The sequence below is a fragment of the Sapajus apella genome, unplaced genomic scaffold (genome assembly GCF_009761245.1).
Source record: "Sapajus apella isolate SASKATOON/1434 unplaced genomic scaffold, GSC_monkey_1.0 scaffold20, whole genome shotgun sequence".
NCBI classification, from domain to species: domain Eukaryota; kingdom Metazoa; phylum Chordata; class Mammalia; order Primates; family Cebidae; genus Sapajus; species Sapajus apella.
The window spans coordinates 21,957,780-21,983,034 of record NW_022436960.1 but is presented as its reverse complement, the minus strand read 5'-3'; the positions used below and the strand labels follow the sequence as shown (position 1 = coordinate 21,983,034).

At 38.8% G+C, this 25,255-nt stretch overlaps 2 protein-coding genes and 1 long non-coding RNA gene across 9 annotated transcripts in view; 1 reads left to right on the top strand and 2 right to left on the bottom strand.

The window, feature by feature from the left end:
• CEP128 (centrosomal protein 128) overlaps window positions 1-5,407 on the bottom strand; it is a 445,248-nt gene extending 439,841 nt beyond the window's left edge. For 4 of the 6 annotated variants that reach the window (XM_032287725.1, XM_032287723.1, XM_032287724.1 and 1 more), the window contains exons 1-2: window positions 5,204-5,406; window positions 3,046-3,201 (exon numbers count right to left, since the gene is read on the bottom strand). The gene's annotated coding sequence lies outside the window, so the exon portion shown is untranslated. Of the gene's footprint in view, window positions 1-3,045; window positions 3,202-5,203 lie in introns of all 6 variants that reach the window. The other 2 variants (XM_032287728.1, XM_032287726.1) reach the window with 2 other exon arrangements.
• Window positions 5,408-8,012: 2,605 nt separating this feature from the next.
• LOC116557932 lies at window positions 8,013-17,957 on the bottom strand. Its single transcript, XR_004271758.1, has 2 exons — window positions 17,857-17,957; window positions 8,013-8,708 (listed from the first exon to the last, which is right to left on the bottom strand). It is a non-coding gene; the product is annotated as an uncharacterized LOC116557932 (long non-coding RNA).
• Window positions 17,059-25,255, top strand: part of TSHR (thyroid stimulating hormone receptor) — a 151,482-nt gene continuing 143,285 nt past the window's right edge. For both annotated transcript variants that reach the window (XM_032287722.1, XM_032287720.1), the window contains exon 1: window positions 17,059-17,875. In XM_032287722.1, coding sequence (XP_032143613.1) covers window positions 17,706-17,875 — 170 coding nt within the window. In that variant the 5' untranslated portion in view covers window positions 17,059-17,705. The remainder of the gene's footprint in view (window positions 17,876-25,255) is intronic.

Here is a 25,255-nt window from a genome sequence, read left to right as displayed (position 1 = left end):
GCCAGGTCCTGTTCTAAGCACTTTACTCATATTAACTAATTTAACCCCAACAACAGCCCTGTAAACATAGCTGTAACCTATATTACAGGTAAGAAAACAGCTTCCAAAAGTTAACTTGCCCAAACTCAAAAAAGTAGAAAGCTTTCTTACACACCGACATCTCTATTCCACAAACAAAACCTAACAGGCTCAGTCCCAGGCTGTATTTTTGCTCCGCTTTCATCAGGAGTCCACCCTGGTCGAGCACCTCAGAATAGGAAAGAGACAAAATCAAATGGACAAGTGCCTGAGAAGCAGAGATTTAAAGCTCATCCATTTATCCATGAGCACATTCATTCACAAGTACTTATTCATCCATTCATGAGCGCCTGTTTCATAGCAAACCCTGTACGCAGAGTAGATTCTAAATGTTTATCAGGCCAGGCACAGTGGCTCATGCCTCCAACTACAGCACTTTGACAGGCCAAGACGGGAGGATCACTTCAGGCCAGGAGGTCGAGGCTGCCATGAGCCAAGATCACACCACTGCATTCCAGCATGAGTGACAGAGGGGGAGAGAGAAAGCAAGAGAGAGCACGAGAACAAGAGCATGAGAGTGAAAGAGAGGAAGGAAAGATGGAAGAAAGGGAGGGAGGGAGGAAAGGAAGAAAGAAAGAAACTCAGAAAAATATTTGCATTATATGGGAACCAAAGGGTTAATCAGCTCTTTCAAAAACACAGGAAAAGAACAGTCCAGTTGTAAAAGATGCAACAGATATATAAACAGACAATTCACAGAAATCAAATGACCCTAACAAAATGTTATTTGTTATTTCACTAAATAATTGCAAATTAAAATAATAAAATGGTATTGTGTATCTGTCTTATACAGATTTAAAAACCTCTCACTCCCAGGGTTAGCAAGGGCATACCTTGTTATAAAAGTATTAACTATAAAAACTATATTAGCATGTATATCTACTATGTACCCATAAAAATTAAAAATAAAAAATTCATTAGCTTTTCTGGAGAACAACCTGGCAATACAAGTAAAAATAAATAATGTGGGTCAGGCACAGGGGCTTATGCCTGTAATCACAGTATTTTGGGAGGCCAAGGTAAAAGGACTGCTTAAGCCCAAGAGTTTGAGATGAGCCTGAGCAACATAGAGAGACCCTGTCTCTACAAAAAGTAAAAGAAAATTAGGCGGGTGTGGTAGTGTGCATCCGTAGCTCTAAGTACTCGGGAGACTGACGTGAGAGGACTGCTCAAGCCTGGGAGGTAGAGGCTGCAGTGAGCCAAGATCGCACCACTGCACTTCAGCCTGGTGACATAGTGAGACCCTGTCTCAATCAATCAATTAGCAATATACATAGACTTTGACCCAGAAAATCTACTTCTATGACTATTATCCTAGGAAGATAAAATATTTATATAGATATATAGATACATTTTATGAATAGGCATATGTATAAGAATTTCACTATAGACATTCTTCAGAAATTTTAATTCACTCACCCATTCATCCATGAGCGCATTCATTCACTCCAGCCTGGGCAACAGAGTGACTGAATTTTTTATAGTTGTAAAAGAATAAGAAAAAAATACAAATCCACTGGATAAGAATACATTAAATGTATCTAATCACTAGGATACTATGTATCTGCTAAAAGAGACAAGGTAGAATTCTAACAGTACATTGTTACAAAAAAGAACATATCTGAAACAATACATTGTTACCAAAAAAAAAAAAAAAAACTATAGTAGTATGAATGTGTTGAAAATACTTCATATCAGAATCAACCCAGGGACATCACATGGATAATAGTGAATCCAGGTTATTTTTATATTATTCCCAAAATTTCTAGACCAAATTATCCTAATAGGCCTCCTATTTAGCTCTAAAATTCTTTAATCCTAAGAATTTTTTTTTTTTAAAGACTGTTGTCACAGGCTGGAGTACAGTAGTGTGATCACAGCTCACTGCAGCCTCAACCTTCTGGGCTCAAGTGATCATTCCACCTGAGCCTCCTGAGTAGCAGGGACCAAAGGCACATGCCACCATGCCTGGCTCATGTTTTGCTTTTTTTTTTTTTTTTTTTTTGTAGAGAAGAGGTCTTGCTATGTCACCCAAGGTGTCCTCAAACTCCTGGGCTCAAGCAATCCTCCTGCCTTGGCCTCCCAAACTGTGGGATTACAGGGATGAGTCACGGCACCTGGCCTAATCCTATAAATGTTGCACACCACTGATCTTATATAGAGTGTTATTATTGCAAGGCCACAGTGTGTCTCCTCTCTATGTTTCAGAGCATTTTATCTACTGAAGCAAAATATGAAATCCTAAAAAACGTCCAAAATTTTTATATCTATGTTGTAAATTTAAACTTTTAACACTACACCCTTGATTATCAATGACAATTCATGTGGAATTTATTTATGGAAATCACAAATTATAATAATCTCTTGCCTCAATAATTATATTTTTTAAAAAACTAAGATAATAGAACTTTTTGAACATTGAAAGAGATGAATAACTGCACACTGTGCCATATATGGTACCCTTTATCCAAAAATACCGAGTGTGAATCAAATTCTATTAAAGGGCAGTTATAAACAGCAATGAAGCCCCTTGCCAGTGGGTGAGACTGAAATTTAGAGTCAGAAGACCTGGGAAGAAAAACCATTCTTTTAGCTCCAGAATCCCAAACAATTCAAATCACCTGAAACTCAACGGCCTCCTTTGTAAAAGATAAGTGTGATAAAGGAATTATATAAGGTCGGTAAAAGGAGTGCCCAGGACAAAATAGGTTCTCAATTCCTCGCTTAATAGAAACAGGCGCATCAGTGTTGCATCTGTTAAAGTTATAAAGGATATCTCAACTTACCTACTTTGTTCATCTGAATTTTTGTAACATTGCATACACAACCATTCTATTTTATTTTTATACTATATATTAGAAAGGGGCTTCTTGCTCCCAAAACTCTATTTGTTGGCATAGTCTTTTCCACCGTAAGTATGCAAAAAAGATGTGTTATCTCAGAAACTCAGGGAGAAAGCATACTTACAAAGCACACCCCCAAAACTCCAAGTTGCTCTTCTCTGAGCTCAACGCTCTTCTTAGGCACATATGTCTGTCTCTTATCATTTCTTCATGAGGTTCAGGGCAAAGGGCCTCGTCAAGCAGATGATCTTTGGTTGCTACTACACTTTCCCCAAGCCACCTACAAATAAACAAAACAAGGGGGTAAGACACACCTATAACTTTAAACATTTTTAAATTCTGAAATATGAAAATTAGGTCCCTATGTACATATTATGGCATAACACAGAACAGAGAAAATGTTCCTAGAATCATTCAAAAGCCCAAGTGACCTCACTACAATTCTTCACATCCAAGTACCCAGCCAACATAATGTCACTGGTGACTTCCATCCATGCCTGGTCATCCCTGAGGCTTGCCAGACCATGCTCCAGTGTGAACCGCAGCCCAAGTCTGGCCAAAAGTACTAAGCATGAGCATGTCTATCAGTCAGTAACTAAGGTAATAAAATTAACATGTTAATTCTGAATATGGTGACTCAATTGTACTTCTAAGCCAGCTTAACACTGCTAAAGGAAATATTTTATAAGCTTCCTATATACCCAGTACTACAATTAAATAAATAAGAGTAAAATGCCTTCGGTTGTAGGAAAGAGCTGTAGACAGAAATATTTTCAATTATTTGTGACTGCTTTCAAAGCAATCTGTAGGAATCCACAGGAAGTGATCCAGAGAACTGGGATTTGTCTACATAAAAGGTACATCTGGGATTACATCTGTACACTATTTGGAGAAAGAAAAAAAAATATTTTGAAAAAGTTAATCAAGAAATCAAGACAAACTGTCAAGAAACAGCTCAGAGACCTAGGTTCTGAAATGGCAGACAAGATATGCTGAGAGAATATAGGTACAGTGCACACTTCACTCTTCTAACAAAACAGCCACCATCACCCCTGAAATGAGTCATAGGCACAACCAAATTTATGTGTGCCAATGTGAAACTGTCAAAGCTTTAAACTCATCTGTGCTGGCCAGTACATCAGTCACTAGACACATGGCTACTGAGCTCTAGCTCTGGCCAGGTCAAACTGACATGTACTACACATGTAAAATACACAGTAGACTTTGAAGACTTAAAATATATATTTTTTTAATGTATAGCCAGGCATGGTGGCAGGTGCCTCTAATTCTCAGCTACTCGGTAGGCTAAGGCAGGAGAATTGCTTGAACCCAGGAGGTGGAGGTTGCAGTGAGCCCAAATCACGCCACTGCAGTTCAGCTTGGGCAACAAAGCCAACTCTGACTCAAAAACAAGTAAAAAACTCAATAAGTTTTATATTTACTTCATTGAAAACATTTTTCTATATTGTGCTAAATAAACCATTAAAATTAATTTCACCAGATTCTTTTTACTTTTTTAATGTGGGTACTACAAAATTTAAATTCACCTGTGTGGCTCACACTGTATTAGATAACACTACTCTGCATAATTAACAAAAAATAAAGAACAGATGCTGCCAGGCACTGTGCTAGATATTTTACGGAATACTCAACGCTGCAACTAATGGTCGAGTTTTACCAGACGCCTACATAACAGATTGGCTCCATCAAACCAAAAAGATGCAGCTGGGATTCAATGTCAGGTCATTTTACGAAACAATTCAATTAAGGGGCCGCTAACAGGTAAGGCTGGGGCAACTCCCATAATGGCACAGAAAGAGGGGTCCAGCGTTCCAAAGAGTAGCAAGCTTTCAGTGACTACAGAACAGGTATTATATATATATACATATATATCAAGTTCTACAGGACAGGCAAGGAAATGTCAGACGGTTCTCTGGAGGACCTACCGAATGAGTCCAATCTCCTGGCCCTTAAGGCTTCACAGGTGCTAGCGGTGGAGCAAGGTGCTCCAAAAGAAAGGACAATCAATGTAGCCCAGATTCTCTGGATAATCTGGCCAGGACCTGACCGCTGACACTCCTGCAGACAGAGGGAGGCCTCGGGAGAACGGGCGCGCCGTCTCCCCTCACCTCTGCACACACTCCACCCATCCACGGCCCCACCCCAGATCCCGCGCCGCTCCGAGGTCCCCACCCCTGGGACGAGGGGAAGTGGGACTAAAACGTCCACAGTAAGATGGGGAAGTGGTCGAAAAAGGGAAAACGGGAGGTGGGGGCAGGTACCTGACACGGAGGATGACCCCAGCTCGTTAATGCCGGATCATCGCCTAGGCCCCACCCGGCTCCCGCGGCTACCAGCGACCCAGAAGGTGCAACTGACCAAACGCTGCGACTCAACCGACTCTGCTCTCCCCAGACTGGCAGCTATGGCAACTTGAACTAGCCGCCCAGCCACAACGAGAGTACTGGACCCCGCTGCCGCCGCTTTGCCCTCTGGGAGTTGTAGTCCACCTCGGCTTCACTATCAAGGAGTTACCAAGGAAGAGCGTCCCGGAAAAAAACTGCAAATCCCAGGATGCCATATGGCTGGCCTTCGGGTAACTTTCCCGGAAAAAGCCTGATCCCTCGACCGCGCCCTCTTGCCCTGCTCTATGTTTTTTTAAAGGACCAGCCTCCCCTGTAGGGGGCAAACTCCAGATAGAAAGTGAATAAAAATACTTCCTTACCCTTGACTGTAATTTTACTCCTTGGGGGACAAAAAGAGTCCCCCAGGACTACGGTAAGTTGGGGAAGGGGTAGAAAAAGGGCAAGGGAGCGGTGCGGGGACAGGGAAGGACAATTTCTAGCACTGAAAGGTAAAAATCTCCTTAATACCAGGGTCCAGCATATTGTTCCAAAGACTCACAAATTCTTGTAACCGGAAGGGAGCAGAGAAGATTATGTGGTCCAACCTGTTTGGCGTTGAAAGAGTAAGGGACTTGCCTAAAAGCATATGGCTCATTCAGGGCACAGCAAAAGTAGATGTGAGGCTGTCAGCTATTGACTGCTACTACTTCAGTCTAGGTGTCATCTCCTCACTTTAGAACATCAAAGAAATGTTTTGTACTGAGGGGAGTTGGTTTCAGTCACGAAGAGAATGAAAACCTCAATAAAAAACTGAACTTTGGAAAAGCTAAGAAGTAACAAATTAGTCATGCGAATTGCCCTTTTCTTCTCTGCCAAAAAGACCACTTCCCCTTCCTTCTTTGAGGCTAAAATCAAATATTATCTGATCTGCCAAAGCTTCCCTGGCTACGTGAAGAAGAGTTAGATCATGTTAAATAACAAGGGTTCCCTAATCTAACAATTTTGTACTCTATAATCCATTTCCCAGTTGGTCCCTTCTATTGGCCCTTCAAAGGGACCTAACCTTTTTAAATGTTTATCTTTCTTCTCACCCTTTCCTCACTTGCCCTTCTCTGTTCATCTCTCTCTCACTGTCTCTCTCTCTCCCTTTCTCTCCTTCCCTCCCTCCTTATCCCACTCCCGCCACCCCCCCCACACACACACACAGGCAGAGTCATAAATAATTAGCACATAAAGTTGATATAGTAGAATTATTCAAATATCTTTTCTGGCCAACACTGAAACATAAAACTATCTCATTGGTTTGAACATAAAATAATTCTAAAAACCTTCTATGCATTTGCAGCTGTCTTCAAGCTGCTTCCTTGAAATTGTTCCTCAAGAATACATTCCACTGGACACAGAGTTTAAGATAATTCAGAACAGCCATAAAATTGCCCATATGCATGTAGAAGCATAACTCTTTGTTAACATTTTAACTTTCAAAACAATTCATTCATATAATTCAGCAAATGTATGCTGGATATTTCTTATGATCCAGACATTGTTTTAGACACTAAAGGTGCAGTATGATAACAAGGAAATAAACAACATAGATCTTGCTTTCAAATTGTTCAGAACCACGTGAGAGAAAAAGGCTAATAAATGATTACAAATCTCTGTGTAATAGAATACTACATAGGTTTCTATGGAAAGCCAAAAAAGAGAAACTTTCTGAAGAAGTGATAATCAGATCAACTGCAGGAGAAATGCCAACTGAAAGAACTAATGTAATCATGAGTTACATTAATAAAAACTGATTGTCCAAAGCCTGTATTCCCTGGTTTAACCATATTTAGAGAATTTGATTCAATTTTAGAGGCCTTATTTTGTAGAGTGATATTAACCAAATAAATAAAAAATCTCAGGACACAACTGGGACCAAAGGGTTAAAAATCAGATATTTTAGTTCATTTTGATCAATAAATGCTTAAATATATTATTGAATTTATAGCAACTGTTTATCATGTGGTATGCTCTCAATTGGGAAGCTGTGGCATCCCAAAAAAATGTAGTGAAGTCACATCACTGAATCTTCTCTTGTCTTTGTCTTGACAAAACAGACAAAATGAGTTAAAGCCAACAAAATAGGTTTTACATAAAATTGTCTCATAACTCCCAAAGATATGTATTACTTTTAATCACTATGGCCAACAGACATTATACAAACACAGCACCATACTCAAGCAGACTCATCTGAGTTTAGATTTGGAAAAATCCACAAAGAGTATTGATATGGTCTGGCTCTGTGTCCCCACCCAAATCTCATCTTGAATTGTAATCTGAGTTGTAATCCCCATACGTTGGAGAAGGAACCTTGTGACGGGTGATTAGATCATGTGGCAGTTCCTCCATGTTGTTCTCATGATAGTGAGTGAGTTCTCAGGAGATCTGATGGTTTTATAAGGGGCTTTTGCCCACTTCTTTCTACTGCCACCATGTGAAAAAAGGAGGTGTGTTTTCTCCCTCTTCTGCCATGATTGTAAGTTTCCTGAGGCTTCCCCAGCCATGTACAACTGTGAGTCAATTAAACCACTTTCCTTTATAAATCACCCAGTCACAGGTAGTTCTTTATAGCAGTGTCATAACGAACTAATATGAATATCATTTGCAGTACCCTCCTTTTGCAAACCATGATAAGTAGGGGCACACAGAGATTATATGATGTATTAGTTTACTATGGATTTGATAAAATACCACAGAATGTGTGACTTAAACAACAAAAATTTATTTCTCACAGTTCTGAAGGCTGTAAGTCCAAGATCAAGGTGTCAGCAAGTTTGGGTTCTCCTAAGGTCTCTGTCTTTGGCTTGCAGATGTCCATCTTTTCTCTGTATCCTCAAATAGGCTTTTTCCTGTATGAGCACATACATGGTTTCTCTCTCTTCTTACAATGACCTCCATTATGTTGAATTAGAACTTCATATGTGGCCTAATTTAACCTTAACTACCTCCTTAAAGGCCCAATTTTCAAAAACAGTAACATTGGGGTTAAGGTTTCAACACATTTTCCCCCAAATTGTACCTATTCAGGATTAGTGTCATCAATGATCTTCTCATTACATAATACCTTGACAAAGGTAGATGCGGGAGATATTTTTGACATGCCTCACCCACATAACCCCTTAACTGGGAATGATTCTACCCACAGTGTTGGCCCCACCAGCCTAGGTTATGATATACAAAGTTTCTACCTGTCTCACCATGGTGGATTAGACAAGGAGTAGACAGATACCTGAGACAATATGGGCCAGTCAGGCTCTTTATCATTTGAGAATCTAAAATTAGGACTCAAGCTCCCAATTGCTTACCAGAATAGTCTTGATGTACAGGTAAGAGCTGAGGTCATCACAAAGAGGTGGACATCTTCATCTGTGTTCAAGAGGCAGCTGATAATGCTAACCTGCAGAGACACAGAAGTAAGTAAAACAGTGAGAGGAAATAAACTACACAGCCATGAGGAAATAAGCCCAAGAGAATACAGCCCTGGTTCCTGACAACTTCCAAGTTCCTGGATCCAAGCCTTGTTATTCCCACTTGCATTTCCTGGGCTTGCTTTCTACAATACACTTAGAGGCAACTGGAGGTGGTTAAATGCACAGATTCTGGACCCAAACCACTTGGATTCAAGTCAGTTATAATATCTATCAGCAATGTCACTTCAAACAAGTTACTTAATCACTCTGTGCCTTCATTTTTTCCTTTTCTAAATGCGAACAATAAAAATAGTACTTCATGTGTAGAGTTGTTTGGTAAATAAATAAATGTGTGTAAAGCACTAAACCTAGTGCCAAATTCATGGTAAGTATTATTGAATGTAAGCTAACATTATATGTAAGCTGACAAATACTATGACATCCTCAAAATGTTAGTTCCAGGAATATTGGTAGTCTATTATTTTGTTCTAGACACTTACAAATAATATATTAATAGCTTGTTGCCTCGTGATGATTTCCCTTTTGAGGCGTAAGATTAGTTCTGTTGATTGAAATCTAAAGAGCCTTGACTAAGATTACATTAATGAGATCACCAGCCTGTAAGATCCAAGATGTTAATTCTAGATCTAGTTTCTTGAGCAATTTCATCGGAAACACTTTTGAACTATATGAAACATTAAATGCCTAGATGAACTAATCAATAAAGACGTTCTGGAATGGGGCTAGCCTAAAAGCATTGACATGAGCATACTAACCCAACTCATGTAGAATGAATAATGTAGAGAAGGGAAGACATCTATTATGTAAGAAGCTGTGGATGGCAAACAGAGGTAGTACTGTTTCAATGAGAAGGGACAGAAGTTGTATTTCACCAATAACTTGCAAATTTATAAAACTGTGAAACAACAACAGCTGATATAGTTTGGCTCTGTGTCCCCTTCCAAATGCCACATGGAATTGCAACCCCTAATGTTGGGGGTGGGACTTAGTGAGAGGTGATTGGATCATGGAAGTGGATTTCCCCCTTGTTGTTCTCATAATAGTGAGTGAGTTCTCACAGGATCTTTTGTTTGAAAGTGTGTAGTACTTCCCCCTTCATTCTTTCTCCCACTCTGCCATGTAAAAAAGGTGTTTGCTTCCTCTTCACCTTTCGAAGCACCATGATTGTAAGTTTCCTGAGGCCTCTCCATCCATGCTTCCTGTACAGTGGAACTATGAGTCAATTAAACCTCTGTTCTTCATAAATTACCCAGTCTCAGGTGGTTCTTTATAGCAGTGTGAGAATGGACTGATACAACAACAGACACAAAAATGTATTTGGAATACTAACCAAAATTTTCCTCAAATATGAATTTTTTTCACCTTTGTTCTCCCCTTATCTCCATTTCTGCCAGCCACACTGTTCTACACTCACTGCCTTAAAGATGGGATGTTACCACAGAAAGCACAAATGGAGAGGAGTTGAGGAAGAAAAAGAAGAAGAAAATAAAGCATTTTCCTCCTGGCTTTTGAATACTCAACATAAACATCTTCAGATAGGACAGGCTGTGTAATTTGTTGTAGGACCCTGTGCAAAATGAGTATGTTAAGCCCTTTTGCAAATGAGTATATTAAGCCCTTTTATGACTCCTGCTGTCAAAAGGAGTTATGCTATAAACAAATGACTTGGAAGAAAATATCTAAAGAAAAGAAAGAGATTTCCCCCAAAAGAAAAGAAGTTCCTGACTGGGAATGTGATAATAGAAAAGAAGGGGGTCCTGGAAAGGGAGAAATAGAAGGTTGGGGAGGCAGACCTGCAGGCATAGGGAGAAAGTCTATGTTGACAGAGTGCCCAGCCTCCACTCAAGCAAGCACTGTTCATAGCCTGAAGCTAGCTGTTCTGCCCATAGGCATCAGAGGAGGGTGTTACTGCAAAAGTAGCCTGCATTGTTCTTGGTGACCACCTGCATCATTGGATGTTGCTCTGTTCCCTCTAGCCGCCACAGATGGTCAAGCTCCCTTGTAGTATCACTACACAATTATAAGTCATAAGAAAGAAGACATCAAGTATGATGTTACAGGTAAAAAAAAAAAAAAAATGGATATCCCCCAAAGCTTGCTTAGGCGGGACTAAATGGAACTACTCAAAATTATCTCTCAATCATTCAGTGGTGAAATTCACCTCTTTACATCTGCAGAAAACAATTGTAAATGGTTGTTGACTCTTTCTACATCAAGTTTGCAAGTTACCTTCAAGTCTAAGAAGAGTCAACATGAAAAAAACAAGATATTGCAAGGATGATATTGCCCACTACTCAAAGAATCATCTTTAGCCATTCATTGTGTTGAAGCACTGTTGATTCCATGAAGTTCTTTTCAGCCACACACTTACTATTTATAGGTAATTATCACTGCCAAGAGCATCACAGATATAAAGCACAGCAATTCTTATGCATTTAGATCAAAGTGAGTCACTATTAATGTATGAAACAAAAATCGTAAAACATTTCTGTAGTTAAGCAATATAGCTAATCAATAAAGAGGTTCTGGAATGGAGCTAGTGGAACGCTCCACTTTAATGGCTACTTTTTGAAAAAAGATAAAACACACAGAGGCCTGAATTGCCAAATACCACTTTCTAATATTTGAACCATGCTAATAAGTCCTCTACAAGAAGGAAAAAGTAGTGTTCTATAGCCATTCTCGTTCATTTGTTACCTTTAAAATGATTTTGTGTGTGTGTTTAATGGATCCGAGTGCATTTTTCTCTTTATTTAACCTAATCATAAAGATTGATCATCATCTTATCTCATGTGTTTATTTGCCCCATTTTAAAAGTTATGCTAAAGAAAGAAAATTGTCTTATTAATTGTCATAGCAATTTGTTGAGCAGACTATTAGAACATTGTTAGTCCTAAGGCATGTTCCAATTTGCTGAACTGAAACTGGGTATGCATAAGAGTTTTTGCCTACATTATAATTGCCACTAAGCCAATTCATGCTGTCTGAATCTTGATGTAAAGTGTTATAAGTTTTGGCATACCACTTTTGTTCTGAGCAAAGGTGGAGTAACAGAGATCAGATTTACCCTTCAACCAGAACTATACCAAAAAAAGCAGGCAAGATATATGAAGCAATGCTTTTCAAGGCAGTGGTTATCATACCAAGAAGGACCATGATCCCTAAGAGACAGGAAACAAATAAAGAAAGCCTTATGATTACCACAACTTACTGCCTTGAGAGAGTTTCCAGATCATAGAGCAAGGAGAGGAAACCCAGGCAGAACCCAGTGGATGCTTTAAACTGGGGAGACAAAGCTGAGAATCTGAGAAGATGCAGGTGGGTGAAGTTTGCAGGACAAACTATAGGAGGGAGAGAGCTATGTAGAGATAAAACTTCAGAAAACTATAAAGGGTATCCATGGAAGATTCAGCAGAATACTAATCATTACACACATGTGAAAAAAATGAGGCTGGAGAAAAAAGCAACCAGCAAGATTGGAGGTAAAATTGCCTGTTGCCCACAGGGTACCAGGAATAGTGACTCTTCCCACCAGCCAGATTTGAAATACCTCATAATTCATGGAGCACTGGGTATAGTAATCAGAAGGGTCTTGCCTCAGGAATGAGTAATAACTAGCCCTAGATTATATGTGTGTTAGTCCCACCTAACAAAACTTAAAACCAAGATCTACAAATCCCAAATTGTTTCAAAGTAATTTACATCTGACAACAAATCTCAAGAATATTTAATGAATGCAAAAATCCAGTGTCAAAAAGGGTAACATTTACAATATCTGCCATCCAAACAAAAATTATCAGGCAAGAAACAGAAAAGAAATTATAAAAGAAACAGAAAAATACAACCCATTTTGAGGACAGAAAACAACCAATCTAAACTGACCCAAAATTGACAAAAATATATATATTTGAATTATCAAACAAGGACACTGTTGAGTTTTGATCCCCAAAAAGATATCTTGAAATTCTAACACCCAGTACCTGTGAATGTGACCTTATTTGGGAATAGCATCTTTACAGATATTTAAATTAACTTGAGGTTATAATGGATTAGCATGGATCCAAATACAATGACTGATGTCCTTATAGGAAGAGGGAAATTTGAATGCAGAGACACACAAAAAGAACACCTGATGGTGACAGAGGAGAAATTGCAGTGATATAATCCAAGGGATGTCAAGGATTCCCAGCAACCACTAGAAACTCGGAATAGTCAAGGAGACATCCACCCACAAAGCCCTCAGAGGAAGTTTGCCCTACCCACACCTTAATTTTATTCTTCTAGTCTCCAGAACTGTGAACAAATTCATTTATCTTATTTTAAACCACCAAGTTTGTGGTACTTTGTTACAGCAGCCCTAGGAAACTAATATAGATATCAAAGTGATCATTATGTTTTAAATGTTCAAAAAGTATTATATAAAGAGACAAGGAAAATATTCTCTAAAAGCCCCAAATTGAATTTCTGGAGATGGAAATCTAATTTATGAGATAAAAAATACATTAGATGGGATTAGTGGAAGATTAAATATTATAAGAGGACAGAAAAAAGAATACTGAATTTAGAGACATAGCAAAAGAAACTATCCATAATCAAAAACAAAAAGAAAAATAATTTTTTACTGAGAAAAGCATCAATATTCTCTTTGTGAGATAATGTTAATTAGCCTAATAAGTGCAATAATTGGAATACTCAAAAGAGAGGAAAGAGATAAACAAAATATATATATACAGAAATGGAGAAACAATGGCTGAAAAATTTCTGAAGTTTGATGAAAACCATAAACACACAAATCCAAGGATCTCAAAATACCCCAAGCACAGGAGACATGAAGAAAAGTATATCAAGGCACGTTACAGTCAAATTGCTCTCAACCAATGACAAAGTCTGAAAAGTAGCCTGAGTAAGGGAAAAACAAAAGCATACTATAAAGAAGCAAAAAAACTTTGACATCAGATTTGTCCTTCTAAACAATGCAAGCAACAAGAAAATGAAGCAATATTTTTAAAGTACTGAAAGTTAAAAATAATGTCAATCTATGATTCTACCCCTAGGAATGATATCCTTTTTTAAAAAGAAGACAAAATTAATACTTGTTTAGACACACAAAAGCTGAAATAATTTATAACCAGCAGATATGTATGACAAAAAAAATTAATGAAAGCCATCCAAGCAACAGGAAAGCGACAGCAGTGGAAAATATGGATCAATACTAAGGAATGAGAAAGACCGGAAGTGGTAACTGTCTTATTATTTGAATCTCTTTAAAACATAATAACACTGTATTGCAGGATTTATAACCTATGTATGAGTAAAATGTATGGCAACAGAAGCATAAAGGTTAGACAGGGAAGGAGAAATGGAATATAAACAAGCATGGTGTTGAAGGGTTCTTTTAAACCATGTGTAAATTGGTATACTATCAACTGAATATAGACTATGATAACTTGAAGGTACATGCTATAAACCTCAAAGCAATGAGTATAATAACCAGAGTTATAGCTACGATTCAGCAAAGATCATTAAACTGAATCATAAAAATTTCTTAATTAATATAAGCATATGTTTAAAATAAAAGGAGAATTGGATCAAAGAACAGTGGGGGAAATAGAAAACTAACAGCAAGATTATCTGCTTAAACCTAATGTGAATGATGACATTAAATGTAAATGATCTTTAAAACCCAAACAAAAGGCAGAGATTGTAAGACTGAAAGCAAGGCCCAACTCTATGCTGTTTATAAGAACTACACGTTAAATATAAAAACACAGAGAGGTTAAAGTATGAAAAAAAGCATACAATGATAACGCCGATCAAAAGAAAGTTGCATTGGCTCTATCAGTAACAGAAAAGTAGATTAAAGAGCAAAGGCTTTCACAAGGTATAAAGAAAGCCATTGAATAACAATGAAGGGAACAAGAAAATAAAAGTCCTAACCACCTATTTACCAAATAATAGAACTTCAAAATACATGAGCTTCAAATTACATGAAGAAAAAACTGATAAAAATGCAATGAGGGGAAAAAATCCAAATCTCCAATTGTAGTAAAAAAGTTCAGTACCCATAGCTCAACAACTGATATAACAAGTAGACTTTAAACTTAGCAAAAATACATCAGACTTAAACAACACTTTCAACAACTTGACCTAAAGTCATCTGTAGAACACACAACTCCACAAAAGCTGATCACACATTTTTTTCAAGTACACACTGAACATTTTAGCAAGATTGACCATATTAAGAATCATAAAATGAGTCTCATTAAATTTCAAAGTGTTCAAGTTATACAAACTATTTTCCCTGCATAAAATGTAATTTAGAAATTAATAACAGAATAATATCAGTGAATTCCTCAAATATTTGGAAACTAACATGCTTCTAAAGAATCCACAAATCAAGGAAGATATCTAAAAGAAAAATTAAAATATTTTAAACGGAGTGAGAATGAAATTTCAAGATATCAAAATCTGAAAGATGTCTCTAAAGTAGTATACGGCAAGTCTACAGCACTATAAACATACAATATTATAGAAGAAAAATGGTCTCACACCAGTGACCTCAGTCTTAAGAAACCTCTCCTTAAGAAATAAAGAAGAGCAATTAAACCCCAGGTAGGCAGAATAATAAAATATTAAAGAGCAGAGCATATATCATTGAAATAGAACATGAAAATATAATAGAGAATCTAAGAAACAAGAATTTCCTTCTTTGAGAATATTAATAAACCTCTGGATAAAGTACTTAGGAGAAAAAGAAGACACAAATTACCAAAATCAGGCATAACAAGGTTGACATTAGGATAGATTATATAAATATAAGATGACAATTCATTATATGACACAAACTGCTCAAGAAGAATTATACTACTTGAATAGCCCTATATCTATGTTTAGAAATTGGATTTATAGTTAAAAACCTTCCAATAAGGAAAATGCAAGGTTTCAACAGCTTCCCTGGTGACTCCTACCAAATAAGTAACAAAGAAATAATACCAGTTCTATAGCAACTCCTATAGAAATTTGAAGAGGAAGGACTATTTCCCAATTTACCCTGTGATGGAGGACTTAATTGCCCTGATAGCAAAATTTGACCAAGAAGCTACAGAAAAGAAAACAACAGATTACTATCCCTTGTGAACATCTATGTAAAACTTTTAAACAGAATTTTAGCAAATCTAATTAAAGAGTATATTAAAAAGATGATAAATACATCATGATCAAGTGAGATTTATCCCTGTAATGTAAGGTGGATTTAACATTCAAAACTCAATCACTATGATTCACCGCATTAACAACCATGGAACCATCACCACAAGCAAGATTTAAAACAGTTTTATTACCCATAATATTCTCTGGTGTTCACTTGTAGTCAGCCTTTCCTCTGAACCCCAGGCCTTTAAAACCACTGATCTTTTTCCCGTTCCTATAGTTTTGCCTTTCTGAGAATGTTATATAAATGAATCATTAATATGAATAATTACATGTAAATGCGTAATATTTTGAATTTGGCTTCTTTCACTTAACATTATGTGTTCAAGATTTGTTCTGTAACAATGTCATGGTGATTAAAAACAACAACAAAAAGATTTGTGTATGTTGTATCAGCGATTCATTCATTTTTATTGCAGAATAGTATTCCAATGTGGAGGTATCAGAGTTTGTTTATCCATTATCTAGTTGAGAGACATTTAGTTCGTTTAGTGGTTATGAATAAAGCTTCTGTAAAATTTGGAATTCTCATATTTTAAGTGTACAGTTTAATGAGGTTTGATAAATGTATACATCCACTTAACCTCCAGCCTAATTAAGGTATAGAAACCCAGTGTATTCCCTCCTGTCTTTCTCCAGTCAATCTTTCTTATTCTTTTTTTCTGATTTCCATCACCACAGCCTTTTCCTTCCTGCCTTAGCCAAGTTCATGTAAAAGGAATTATGCAGAATAGAAAGAATCGGCATTCCTTTTATCCCAAGAGGAATAAGCAAGCAATTGAAGACTTTTAAGAAGGAAATAGGCACAATCTGATTTATGTTTGTAATGACTTTTTTTGGCCACTGTGCAAAAAATGGTGAGTGTGCCACTTAAGTATTATTTTTCTTCCCATGTTCTAGAGGGAATATGGCTCAATAAAATTCCTGGACCGACCAGAATTTCCACTCTGAACCCATTCAGGGAGCCTGGAACTGTTTCTGCCATTCCCGATTCTTCCCAGCAGATGGCCCCAAAGTCCAGTTCCTGAATTGCCTCGTGGAGCCGCGGGCTGCAGGGTGAGGCTGCGGCTGCCAGTTGATCTCCAGCACGCGCTTGGCCGCTGGAGCTGGGCAGCAGCGGGGATCCGCCAGAGGTGCGGGCGACGGCTTCAGCTGCACCGCGGGCTGGCCAGGGCTGCGCGCCCGCCTCCGACTCTCAGCAAAAATGTCTCTGGCCAGGAGGAGCTGAAGTTCTGCAGGACATTGGTCCGCCCGGGGACGGTCCACTCCGCGGGGACTTTGGATAAGGAGTGCGTGCGAGTGGGCACCACGCAGACAGGGTGTTAGAAGGCTACACGCGGGGGATGATGGCACCTTGGAATTAAAGACGAGGAAAGGAGGGGGCATCTAAACTAGGCTTTGGAGAGAACTAATGGGAGGAGCGCGGGGGATCGGGCTGGAAAACAGAGGGGACAGCCAGGACGGGTGTTGGGTGTCAGGGAACAGACGGAGCGGACTGCGTGGGTCCAGCCAAGGAGAGTGCAGCAAGCAGGCTTGTTTGGGTCGAGGTTGCCTAGGGAAGCGGAGCACTTAAGTGCCTCTTCTTTCCCTTCTCCAGCCTCCTCTACAGTGGTGAGGTCACACCCCTTGGAACCCTCCCTCTTCCCACCCCTCCCACTCCCGGGTCTCCTTTGGCCTGGGGTAACCCGAGGTGCAGAGGACCGAGAATGAGGCGATTGCGGAGGATGGAGAAATAGCCCCAGGTCCGGTGGAAAATGAGGCCGGCGGACCTGCTGCAGCTGGTGCTGCTGCTCTCCCTGCCCAGGGGCCTGGGCGGAAAGGGGTGTTCGTCTCCACGCTGCGAGTGCCATCAGGAGGAGGACTTCAGAGTCACCTGCAAGGATATTCAACGCATCCCCAGCTTACCGCCCAGTACGCAGACTCTGTGAGTACCCGGGAGAGGTCAGGGTAGGACCCAGAGACAAAGGGCACCTGCAGAGGTGGACCGAAGTGCACAAAAGCAGCTCAAGAACAGCTCGAAGGTGTGTGTGGGGGAAGGTGGGAAGGGGGGTGTGTGCGCGCGCGCGCTGAAAACTCAGTCACCTACACTTGGGAAGGTATCATTGTTGACATCCTCGTTACTCCTAATACAGGAAAAGGTTACAAAACTTTGGTGTACAATGACAGCAAGACTTGTTCTTTCCAAAAAGCTGCTATTCTGCACTTTGCCTAACCCTGGTTAAATCTGTTTTATTTGAATTAATAAGGATAATGGCAACTCAGGAACGGACCCTTTTGAGCTTATCTTGGGTAATAAAAAAAATTGCAAAACTATGTATTTCTTCTTTTTGTTTTTCTAGATGGGAGGTTATCTTGGCAGTTCTGCTGATTCATCAAATTGTTGACGAAAGTTTAGTCAGGGCCCCTTTTTAAAATGAACTATCTGTACAGTATGTGTAAGTTACTTACTCAAATGTCAACTGCCAGTAAATAGGGCATCCAGAACCCTGCTTTGTGATAGCCATGGTAGAGGTATAAAGAAATGAAATTTCATAAAAGCATAGTACATTTATCTGCATGTTAAATGTTACCAAATTAGAAACCTGATGTTAAATAAGATTGTCCACACACAATCTGCTTCTTAACAGCAATTTAAATCGGTGACCATTGAAATTGTAGACAAAACCAAGGGAATTAAGTCTTTCTTGATTGGTTAAAAATAGAACAGAAAGAAAGGATAGTAAAACAACCTGGGCTAGCTAAATCCAGTTAAGGCAAGAAAGTGCAGGTTATTAAAGAAAATGTTGACAGATGAAAAGAAATGGGAAAGTTGCACTTCTAGATTTTCTCAAGAATTTAACGGTATTTGATGAATACGCTATTTAATGGTAGATGATTAATATTTCAGCTCAGATATGTATTTCTTTGCTCTGAGATACCCTCCTTTCTTAGCACACCTGAATTAATTAGTTCAGTAACCTCCAAACAGTGTGGTAGTCATTCTCCTTGCTGCTACCATAGAATAAAACGTGTAAAAGGTGTGATACCCTCTTGATTACACCTCTACATGGGTTGCTTGTCACAGCTAGAATAAAATATTTTTGTGCAGCCTACCAGATCTTACAAGACCTAGTCAAGTCTTTCCAACCTCATTGCTCCTAATTTCTCTAACTTCACCCTCCGACTGAAAAGAACTTCTGGCACTTCCCCAAAGTTCCCTGCTATTACCGCTGTCCTTGCTGTCCTTCCCACATTCTGGCCCCTCTGCCTAAAGCACATTTGCCCCTTGTCTTCGTCTGGCTAATGCCTAGTCCCAGATCCAGATTCTGGATCAACCCGGCAGGAAGCTTCTCCTGACCTATGACCCTCAGGCTGGGTGAGGTATATCCTCCTTCCCAAAAGCGTTCTCTGCTTATCCCTTAGGCATTGTTTGCTTTCTTGTAACTTGTTATTTATTTGCATGCCCACACAACCAGGACACAAGCTTCTCTAACACGGGGACACTGTCATTCAACCCTGAATTCCTGAAACCCTCAAACTACTTAGACACTCAAAAAAAAGCTTAAGTGAATGAATGAACACATGAGTATGCCGGGTCTCTGGATGTCCACTGTGTGTTGGGGAGAAGTAAATCCAAAGACATCCCTTCATCAGAGACTTCTTTAACAGGGGCAGAAATTCAAGTCATTGAAGAGAGAGGTAGCTCTGACAGTGCAAAGAAACCAGAGACGTCCTGTTTAAAATGCCACCAAAAGTTGAGAAAGAAAGGGTAATGGAGAATGAGCAATGGAACAAGAGTCAGGAAACCAGCAGTCTCCTCAGTCCTTCTTTATTAACTGTGAAACTGTGTAAGATGACTGCTTGGAAGGAGCCAAGTTTCCTTCTGGGTAAAAGAGAAGGTTCAACTAGGTACTTTCTAGGTGATGACATGACACTGATGAGAATAGCCTGAGGGAAGGCACTGAATCACAAGAAGTCATTGAGTAAAGACAGCGGCAAGGAGGATCTGACCTTGAGAATAATGGGGAGTGAGGTTTTATGTTCTGAAGAACAAAGTTATTCTGAGATGGAAAAGAGAAACTTGATGAAAAGTATGGGTAGAACAATATGGTAGTCTCTTTTGAACAATAGCTACAACCATCTGCAACAGTAGAAAAATTTTCAACTCTTTTGGGGGTAGTAGAACTCTTGCCCCTCCCCCCCAAAAAAAGCATATGAGAAAAGCAAAACATGTAAAGCTAACAATTATATTGTGTTTACTTATGGGGGAGTCCTGTTCTCAGCATGTTGCAAGAACTCACCCAATGAATCCTCACCAAATCCAGTTAAGTAGGTGATGTTATTATCCTCATTTATAGATGAAGACATTGAGGCAAAAAAATTTAAAAAAATGAAGTAATCTGCTCAATGTTGCACAGCTCGTAAGTAGTAAAGTCAGGATTTGAAATATCATATCATCAGCTATGGAGCCTGCACCCATAAACCACCACTTGCAGATGAAAAGTGTGTCTCACCATACCAGTTTCCCCTGATGGTCGTAAGCTCTGGAGAAAAAAGTCTGAAAACAAGTCATGTCCAATAAACCAACAGATAACCTTGGGGGCTATTCGTCAGATGCAAGAACTCAGAAAGCAGGAGGTTAGCAGTGAAAGGAAAGAAGAAGGGAAGGAAGAAAGAGAGGGAAGGAGGAAAAGAAAGACCGTATCTAAGTTATGGAAGGTATTCCCTGCTGGAACGAACTAAATCTTTGTCATTAAAAAGCCATTCTGGGTGGCAGCCCCTTTTTGGTCTACTTAAATTATACAGGATCTACTGCTGGGGCATGTTCCCTCACAAGTTTTATATTATTCAGAATGTACCTCTTTTTAAAGTTTTTGAAGAGCTCACACAGGGTTTAAAGGTAAGGTATTTTGTTCTTGTAGAGTTATTTGCATTACTTCTGCAACCTTCGTCAAGATTGCTGTATAACCACTTCTAAGACATTTTACGAATTATTATGGTGCCGGGAACAACTCTTTCTAAAGCTTATCTTCTACTCATAGACTTACTCATAGACTATTGTTCTGAAAGGCAAACAGCTCTCTTGCCCTACTACCCATATCCCAGCCCCGTGGTCTTATGGATGGAGGGGAGACAGTTACAGACTGTGGCCCTCACTGAAGAAGTGATGCTGTGTCTTTTCCTCAATCCTCTCCTCCAGAAGGGCATGATGCACTTTCATTGGTTTTACCTGAGTGGAAGGTGAGGGAGAGCTGGGATGCCTGCTTCTGCCACCACCAGTGGAACATTCTAGATTCTTTGCTATGTAGGCAGTTTGAAAAAAAAAATCACTCTCTTCAATTGAAAATTACTGATTTAAGAAAACTTAAATGAGGCAAGAGAATAAAATTTAAAATTTAAATGTTGGCATATAATTATAGATCGTATCATCTCAAAACCAAGGATAACAAGATTGACCCATCACTCTCTCTTACTCAGAAAGTTGCCATTTGTTGCTTCTGTGCATGAGAAGATCCTTCCTTCCCTGAAGGAGGAGGTAGACAGGATTTGACAACCATTCTTTGTTTGTGTGGATTCTTCCTCAAGAGAGTGCTGACATGCCTTACTGTGTTCGTTTAACCTACCTGCTTTCCGTTTAATCATGATAATTTCCACCTCTGCCTTCTCCAACCTCACTGCTGTCTTTGGTCTTGAGTCTCAAAGAAGTAAGTGGTTTGTTCACATGCATGCCTTCAGATATGTTTCTGAAGGACTTGTTGTTTTCAGGTTCTGTTTTTAGTCATTTGCATTCTGTATCTGTGGCTCTAATTGATGGACTCTCTCAGTGTTTACTAAACTGAAGACAATCGTTCACCATCTTTGGCTTTTGTGCCCTGTATTCCATCTGTGCTGTTATTTACTCAGTATTTTTAAGTTGACTCACTTCTCTAACTGAAATAAATTTAGAATGGTTACAAGTAGAAAATTAGCATGGCTTGGCATAAATAAGAGGTAATAGAAAACTAAAGACAGCAACAACAAAAATATAATTAAATTCTAGCTAGAGACTATTGTCTGAATATACTGAACCTACAGCTGCCTTCTCTTGGTTAAAAAGGGAGCCAACAAAGTGTTAATAAGTAGTAAAGAGGTAGCAATCTGGCATGGTGTCCCCTGTCATATTGAAAGGATGGATAGACAACAGAAAAAGGAATTAATTTCTCACTGTGTGATTCGGTGTTATTTAATGCCAGGTGGGCACTCCACCTAAAATAATCTCATGTATCTCCAAGTCATCTTTGTTCCACACTTAAAGAAATGTGGATGTTTTGTATATTTCACAATGGTTTTAGTCACAATCGGTGGTTGTAATGTGAATAACAATTGTTTCCAACCTAAAGAGAAGCCCTCCGCCTCTACACCCCCGTGCTCCCCAAACACGGCCCCACACTTGTAAAGGTGATTTCATTTCATATTTTCAGGCTCTGTGAATTATTCTCTTCCATTCTCTCTCTCCTTTCCCATACATATGAAACAGTGTTCTAAGCAGATTGAAGAATTCTGACCTAAAAGTTAAAGGGATTTGATTTATTCACTTGGGATGAACATAATAATGGACAATAAAATTTGTCTATCATATATATATATATATATATGAGCGAGAATGTATATAGAGAGGGAATATATCTATATACCTGTACATATATATATTTAGACATACATATATGCATTTAAATCAAGATTTCTGATGGTAAGTAACAGAAAACCCACTCTGTTTAGCTTCAGGAAGAAAAAAATATTTGGAAAGAACATGTCATTTACAGAATTATTTTAGGACCAGGCTTTGAAAATAGGCCAAGGCCTACAGTGGGCAAGGAGCTGGAGCCACAGTGAATCACCTGTTTAGGACAATTCCACGGACAATATAGAAACCACAGCCACTGGACATCTGTGGTCCTATAGCTGCCAGGCTGTCTATGTGCTGTCATCAATAATTTCCCAACTGTCCCTGGGTCTTTAAATCACCTACTTGAGAGTGGTATCCTGTATGGAACATTTGATTGGCTGGCAAGTCATAGCTGCTGGAGGTGGACAGAGGAAGGAGGTCCACTGCCTACTTTTGGTGTCTGAAGTAGGAGACACAGAACTGGGTCCTTCTAATATTTCACACAATGGGGAACTCCCCACTGAAGACAGGCCATATGCCCTCTCCATTGCTTATCACTGCCTTCATTCTGCAAATCTTTATTAAGGACTGACTATATTCCAGACACTGTGTCACATTCTGGATTTAATGGAGAACACCACCAACATGTTCCTGTCTGCAGGGATCTTACAGTCTAGTGTGGGAGCTGCATACTAATCAAATAATTACATAAACACAGAGTTATAATTGTGTAAGTGCGTTGAGTGGGCTCTTAGTAGGGATGAGGGATGCTCACTTAAAATGGGGTTCAGAGAAGGCTTTGAGCTACCTCCTGAAGAACCAGCAGGAGTTGGGTGTAAGAAGTTTCAGGGGAGGAGGGGAAGGGTGGGGACATGGTATTCCAAGAGCTTTGAAGAATTCTGACCTGAAAGCTGAAAGAGTTTGATTTATTCACTTGGGATGAACATATTAATAGACAACAAAATTTGTTACTACTCCCTTCATAACTCAGTCGAGGTGAATTCTGATGTCCTTGGGAGGTGAATTCTGATGACCTTGGGAGCAGTTTTTGTGCACAAAAAAAAGTTAATGGGGGTAACTGGCTTTGTAAATTAATATTTGATTTGTTAAAGAAATAAATGTAAAACCTAGTTCTTTATTGAGTTTTCTATATATTATTTTGTTTGGAAATCTAATTGTAATAATTACTGTGAGGAGTATTTTATCACTTAATAATATTTTAATAACTGATTTCCTATACAGTTTAGTAAAATAATAATCATTTAAATGAAAACAAATTTAATGTATTTTGTTTTAAAGTACTTAAATGCTTGATGAAACTTTCCCAATCCTTAGAAAATTCTGAAGCATCTATTATATTAAACTTTGTAAGTACCAGGAATGCTGAGTTTTTAGACAGCCAAACTCTGGAGTGAGATCCTCTGGGTTGAATGCCTTGGTCTGCTATTTCCTAAATATGCTCTGGGGAACATTGTTTAGTTCCTCTGGGTCTCAGTTTCTCCATCTGTAAAAAGAGGGTAATAGTCCCTGACTCACCAGATTCCCAAGTGGTATGAATGAGTTAATACAGTCAACATTTTCAAAGAAAGGTAAAATTGTAACTCTCATACAGCTACAAATTGAACACATGTCAAAGATTTTAATTAACTCACTGATGAGTGTATATGAGCTGCCTAAGGTTGCCATAACAACGTACCATAAACTGGGTGACTTAAAACAACAGAAGTTTACTCTCTCACAGTTCTAGAAGCTAAAAGTTGGAAATCAAGGTATTGGCAGGGCCACGCTTTCTCTGAAGACTCTTGGGACAAATCCTCCTGGTTCTTCCTAGGTGCCAGTTGCTGCTGGCAATCCATGGCCTTCCCTGCAATTACAGGTTTTAGGCCCACCCTAATTCATCTACAAAGACTGTATTTCCAAGTAAAGGTACATTCCTTGGTTCCAGGCAGATACGAATTTGGAGGGGAACGCTTTAACCCACCATAGTGAGGAACCTGGTAAGGTATTACAACTGGTATAAAGGATGGCCCACAAACTAGACATATTCATAGATTAGGAATATCAGAGTGACAATGTAGATGGAGGCAAAGCTAGCTTCTTCCCCAGTGAGGGAGTAAAGTTCACAGAAGCTTTTCCATACAGGACAGAATTGACAATCGCGGACAAAATTGTTTTGCATTGCTACAGTTATCTACAATCTGCAACATTGTAAAATAATTCCCGTAGAATCAGACTGAGAAACTTGGAAGGGTGTACTCTAGTCACTACACACCTTTTCATTGAAACACATTTTGGGTGTACTCTAGTCACTACACACCTTTTCATTGAAACACATTTTTCTCCCAGTAATACATGCAAAATTATAAAAAATTTACTGCCTCCCAGTGAGCACTATACAGGTAAAGTTATTAAAACCTTTAATTTCCTTTTCAACTTAAATCACAAGTCAAAATAAATTACTCAATTATACATTTTAAATTGAAATAGCAAGACCAATCTATTAGATATCCCAACAAGGTCAACAACTTCTGTTAATACAAATACTCAAAATGCCATATATATATAGAGAGAGAGAGAGAGAGAGAGATATTATTCTTAAACACAACACAAACATATTAATACTTTGAGTATTAATACTTTGAGTCTGATTTAGAGTCTCGTTTAGATTGTTAACTCTAA